Genomic DNA, 6,650 nt, shown 5'->3' on the forward strand with positions numbered 1-6,650 from the left:
CTAAATGTCTAAAATTCTTTCATGAGGACAACACTCACAGATATGATTTATGAAAATTTATTTTTCAAAAAGCAATTTTCTTTCTTTTAAAGTCATTATTTTTATTTAACTTTAATTAATTAATTAATTAAAATTTTGATCAGAGAGGGAGAGAGAAAGTGAGAAAGGAAGCCACCAGGTCTGGGACTCGAACCGTCGTTGGCCATGTGGAAATCCAGCGCCCTTAACCACCATACCATCTGCCAGCCCTCAAAAACCAATTTTCTAACCAGTCCTCCTCACTACCCTAAGACTATCTGTTTTATTAACAGTCCCAAAGTTGGGACCAGCAGATGGCATAATGGTTGCTTGCCTCCCCATGGTACGAGTCCCAGACCTGGTGGCTTAAAACTCACACCAGGCATGTATACTTGTGTGCCCAAAATCCAAAGAGGAGGAGTAAGGATTGCAGTGTGGCTCCTTGTGTGCCCAAAATCCAAAGAGGAGGAGTGAGGATTGCAGTGTGGCTCTCCCCACTGCGGGGTGATTTCTCACTTTCTGTCTTTCTGGCAGATGGATGTGTCCTATAACAAAACTCTTTCTTAAAAAAAAAAAAAAAAAAAGAAAGAAATCCAAAGTCCAGTTTGAAGACTATCAAATTCACTATCAAATACAGATGAACAGGGAACCAGCAGTTAGCGTAATGGCTATGTCGCTGGACTCCCACATAGTTGACCGCGGTTTGTGTCCCGGCCTCGGTGGCTTAAAAAAACTCACGCCGGGTGCGTGTGCGTGCGTGCCCAAGATCCCGAGAGGAGAATAGAGGAGAAGGGATTGTGGTGTGACCATCCCCCTTGGGGGGTGATTTCTCGCTTTCCGTCTCTATGTCTCTCTCTGTCTGTCTGGCGAGCACACGCGCCCTATAGCAAAAACCTCTCAAAAAAAAAAATACAGATGGACAGATTTCTATAGTTACTCCTTTGCTTTTTAATAGAGCACAAAATGTTTAAATCAGAGGCCAACAAGTGGTGGGGTGTTTCAAATGCTGGACTCTCACAGGTCAACCGCAGTTCAAGTCTTGGACCTGGTAGCTTGCTTTCTCACTTTCTCTCTCTCCCTCCACCTCTGTCCTACTCTGGTGGGTGCAAATTAAAAAATAACAGTGGTAAACAAATAAATAATTTACCAAATAAATAAGAAATATTAAATAAATAATTCTTTAAAAAAGTTAAAATTAGGACATTTATATGCTATTACTCTAAAAAACACCCAAGACCAGCAATATAACCATGATACTCACTTCATCTCTATAAAGTGGGCTAGTATAATACATTATGTCCATTGCACTGCTGTTCAACATATCCCGTAAACCTCGTACTTTGTCAGGAGTAATGGAGTCCACAGTGTCTACAAAACACAAAACAAAATAAAACAACAAAATTAAACTTGTACAGGATCTCTGTTTTAGGGAAAGAAAAAAAATGTGAAGAAAATGACACTGCCTAAAATACTGGCTCTGCAGGTTAACATTTGAATAGTCAGGACCACTTTTGGCTCTAACAGACCTTCTCTTTATACAAAATGTTTTAATGAAAAATAGTAAAAATGGGGACATGGAAAGAAAAGGAACATTAAAGGATGAAGCCCACTATCAAATCTATAAAGGTTCACCATTATTTTTTAGTAATGACATTCAGGGGTTCAGGTACCCCCAGAGCAAAACCAGGCTGTCTATGCAGAACGAGTCTCAAGGAGCACAGCCCCAACTCCTTACGTATCTCCTTTTCTGCTTGCTTGCTTTTCTTTCTTTCTTAATCTCTGCACCTTGGGCCTGACAATATCCATCTTCTTTAGAAAACTGAAGGTTTCAATGGCTAGAACTATAAAATCACACATATGCGCTAAGTCAGATAAAGCAGTCATGAACCTCTTCAGTAAATGAGATAAAGTTGACGAAATTTACTGCATAGAAAAAAAGCTGTTATGTAAACTGCACTGTGAACCAGTTACAGCCTCCCATGAATTACACTTAACCTATGGAAATTCTGCCTTGGGAAAATTATTCTATTAAATACCCAATACAATTATTACAGAGGCAGATAATTTTGCATTTCTTAGAAGAAATGCAAGGGAAGTCCTATACTTGAGTGAAGATTGTGATGCAAAGTATGAAGTGGGTAGGAGGAAGGTTATTTCAGCCAAGTGCAATTTCTTTTATCCTCTAAGTTTTTCACTGCATTGCCTCAGGCTATTTTAGTCTTGATTTCTTCTCTACTTTCATACAATGTCATAATAACTGGAAGGCAGTGACAAGCAAAAGTCAGACCGTCTTTTCAAACCGACAAAGGGAACTATCATGGCTGTTCATAGGTCACACAACGTATTTATAACCTGTGCCTATTTTTCAGATGTTTTAATGATCACACTGATATGAAAAAGGGTAAGTGTCATTTTAATACATTTCCCCCCCAATTTTTTACTGTGAAATACACACACATACTCTGTTACTCTGTTAGAAGTAATCACTAATAGGAGCCTTGCATTAGTTGTCTTTCCTTTTCTTTATAGATTATAATAAGTAGCAGCAATTATAGAAGTTATAGTCAATAACTTCTATAGCTTCTTTTAAAAATTTATTTATTTATTTATTTTTTTGGAGAGGTTTTTGCAATAGGGCGTGTGTGCTCACCAGAAAGACAGAGTGAAAGACAGAGACAGAGAGATAGAAAGTGAGAAATCCTCCTCATGGGGGGATGGTCACGCCACAATCCCTTCTCCTCCATTCTCCTCTCAGGATCTTGGGCACGCATGCACACGTGCCCGACCTGAGTTTAAGCCACCATGTCTGGGACTCAAACCGCGGTCGAGTACATGGGAGTTCGGCGACACAGCCATTACGCTAACTGCTGGTCCCAAATAAGTTCTATAATTTCTACTATATGTCAGACTCTAAGTATTTTATTTAACTTTGCCTGATTCTGTACACTGTGAATTTTGGTACTGACTTAGACTTCTCCCCTCAATGTCTAAGGTTTGATCTCCAGTCAGTATTCTATTCCTGAGATTCATCTATGTTGATACATTTAGTGTAATTCACACATTTCACTGCTGTATAGTATTCCATTCTACAGACACATCATGATTTGTCCAGTCTCCTTTGCGAAACATTTGGGCTGTTTTTGTTATTTTAAGCAATTGACTATTATAAACTATAACCTGTCAACACGATTTTACATATTTCTTGATGCACAAGTTTAAGAGTTTCTTTAGGTATGTATCTAGCTAAAAATTGCTTATCACAGGGCACATCCACACTCAACAAGTTATGTTAAATCATCTTCAAAATGATTGTACCAATATACATTGCCACCAATAGTGAATGAGAATCCTCACTGGTGTACACCCTCAACATTTAGTATCATCAGTTAGACTTTTGCAGGATTAGTGTGACTATCTACCTGTGGCTTTAAATTTGCATGTTTGATTACTCATGTGATGTACATTTTATATACATACGCACGTTTATATTATATATATGCTTTATATAGAAAACATATATATGTATATATAAACATATATATGTAAATATAAATCACACACATATATACATACATATACATAAATATAAAACCTCCCCTCTTAGCCCCCAATTTAAGTTTCCTGTTTTTATTCTGGATATTAAACCTTCGGTAGTTATGGCTGTTGCTCTGTTGCAACCTTTTCCCAATTCGTGCCTTGTCTTCCATTCTTTATGGTCAGTGGTCTACTGATAAAAAAGGGCTCTTGATTTTAACCTAATCAAATTTATTCATGCTCATTTATAGCTGCATTTTGTATATTAAGAATTTCTCTCCCTGTCCTGAGGTCATAAAGATATTCTCGTGCATTTTTTCCCTAAAAGTTTTTATAGGCCTGGCATTGACTTATTATGCCTTTGATCTACCTGGAATGTGAAGTAGGAATCATTTTTCACTTTTTTCCACCCATAGGACAAAGAGCCATTTACGGAGTAGGCCATCCTTTCACCAGTGACCGCTCATGCCAGTTCTCGTTATGTCGGGCTACCAAATTAAGCACACGTCTGTTTAGGAAGTCTCAAATCTGATGCACTGATCTATTTTTCTATTCTTGTGCCAATACAAAAGTTAAGTCTAAGTCTAAATTACAAACGCTAAGTAAATAATAGGTCCAGCTAACAAGTAGGTGATGACTCCCCTTCCACTCCCTTGTTCTGTGTGTTGGCTGTTTTTGGTCCTTTGTTCTATGGTCATTTTAAAACCAGCTTGTAAAGTTTCATTAAAAAACAAATAAACAAAAAAACCTGTGAGTTTTTGATTGAAATTGCAAGGTATGTATAGATCAATTTGGGAGAATCAAGGTCTCTTTTAGGATACTGAATCATTCAACCTAGAAAGTTCTCTATCTTTGTACTTGAGATGTATTTATACTAACTTCTTTTACTGTTTTGGTCCCCTTAAAACTATTATTTATTTTTCTTACTGCACACTGAGATTTCAAGTAGAATGTTTACATTAGAAGAGCAGACATGTGGGGCTGGTAGGTGGCATGGTAGTTAAGGCACTAGACTCCCATATGGCCAACCAGGATTTGCGTCCCAGACCTGGCGGCTTCCTTTCTCAGTTTCTCCCTCTCTGTCTCTCTCAGGTCAAATAATAATAATGACAATAATTTTTAAAAAAGTGGACATGATGGGGTCACTAGTGGCATGGTGGTGAAAGCACTGGATTCCCACAAAGCTGCCCAATGGTTTGAATCCTGGATCTAGTGGCTTGAAACTCATGCCTAGCATGTATGCACATGTGTGTGCCCAAAATACCGAGAGGAGAATGGAGAAGGGGATAGTGGTATGGCCATAACGCCCCCCCCCACCTCCCTTGGGAAGCAATTTCTCACTTTCCTTCTCTGTCTTTTTGACCCCGTTTCTCTCTGGTAAGTGCACATATCCCACAGCAAAAACTTAAAAAAGAAAAAGAGGTGCTAATTTAGCCTGTTAATAATTTATGTCTATTTTATTGCCAGAGGGTATGTGTAATCACCAGAAATGGAGAGAGACAGAGAACTGCTCTCAATGAGGCATGGTCATACCGAAATTCTTTTTCCTTCACTTCTTCATTCCTTCAGGATTTTGCGTGTGCATGCACACATGCCCAGCATGTTTTTCAAGCTAACAGGGCTGAGAGTCAAACCTCAGCTGGCAATGTAGGATCTGGCTCCCTACGCACAGTGCTTAACTGCTGTGCTGTGGGGCTGGCCTGCTTGTTTTTTACTCTTTTGTTACCAATAAGCAAAACTGTGTTTAATGGAGGTAGGTACCCTTTTATTACTGTTAATTATTTTTAATTGCTAGAGGTGTGTGCACCTGCCAGAGAGAGACAGGGAAAGCGAAAGAAGGAGAAAGCACTCCTCAATGGGGATGGTCACGACGAAATCCCTCTTCCACCATTTCTCCATCCTATGGGACTTGGGGCATACATGCACATACACTCAGTGCATTTACCAAGTCACTGGGGCTGGGGTTCAGATCACAGTTAACCATGTGGGATCTGGCTCACCTTCACCACCAGGTGAGGGGTCAATCCCACTACTTTAAAATTCACACATTAAAAATACTGGACCAGCAAATGGTATAATGGTTATGTCGCTAAATTCCCACATAGCCAACTGTGGTTCAAGTCCTGGACCTGGAGGCTTGAAACTCACTCTGGGCGTGTATGTGTGCGTGCCTAAAATCTGAGAGGAGAATGGAGGAGAAGGGATGGCAGTGTGGCTGTACCCCCAGGGGATGATTTCTTGCTTTCTATCTCTGTCTCTTCAGTGAGTGCATGCACCCTATACCAAAAAACCTCTATTAAAAAAAAAAAAACAGAAAAATTAACACTGTAAGATTTAATGCATGTATAGTTTTATGTAACCATCATTATGATTTGAATACAGAATTGGTTTCATCACCCTAAGAAATTTCCACATATTGTTCCGGTTCAAACGGAAACCCTAGGGACCACTGATCTATTCTTCGTAGTTTGCCTTTTCCAGAGTATCAGATAAATGGAAGCATAAAAGTATGTAATCTTTCAAGACTGGCTTCTTTCACTTATCACAATGCCTTCATAACTACCACAGTAGTGTAAACCTAGTAGAAATGACACATTCAGGGTTTTACTAAACGTTAATTCATCCATATTATCTATGTTCCTGAGCGGTCTAGGAAATGTATCTGGGAAAATGAAAATACCTCAAAGGATAGGCTGTTATTATACTAGAACTTTACATTGTGAACTGTTGCTTCTGAGATTTCTTCTTTTAAAAAACTTATTGCAGGGCCAGCCAGGTGGTATAGTGATGAAGGTGGCTGGATCCCACATAGCCAACTGTGCAATTCAGGTCCTGAACCCAGTCGCTTTAAAGACATGACGGGTTTGTGTGCATGCTCAAAAATCCCGAGGGTGGAGAAGAAGGGACTGTAGTATGGTCATCACTCCTGGGGAACAGAGGGTGCTTTCTCACTTTCTCTCTCCTCAGCCCCCTCTCTCTCTGCTGAGTGCATGTGCCCTACAAATTAAAACAAACAAACAAACAAACAAAAACAAAATAAAAACCCCAACTTACTAAAACTTCTGATGTCACTTTGGTTTCAGAAATCATAACTGGCA

At 39.2% G+C, this 6,650-nt stretch overlaps 1 protein-coding gene across 1 annotated transcript in view; it reads right to left on the bottom strand.

The window, feature by feature from the left end:
* Positions 1 to 6,650, bottom strand: part of DDHD1 (DDHD domain containing 1) — a 181,800-nt gene that overhangs the window by 39,250 nt on the left and 135,900 nt on the right. The window contains 1 exon segment of the mRNA XM_027776631.1: positions 1,280 to 1,386. Coding sequence (XP_027632432.1) covers positions 1,280 to 1,386 — 107 coding nt within the window.

Source organism: Tupaia chinensis, unplaced genomic scaffold, assembly GCF_000334495.1.
Source record: "Tupaia chinensis unplaced genomic scaffold, TupChi_1.0 Scaffold000688_1, whole genome shotgun sequence".
Lineage (NCBI taxonomy): Eukaryota > Metazoa > Chordata > Mammalia > Scandentia > Tupaiidae > Tupaia > Tupaia belangeri.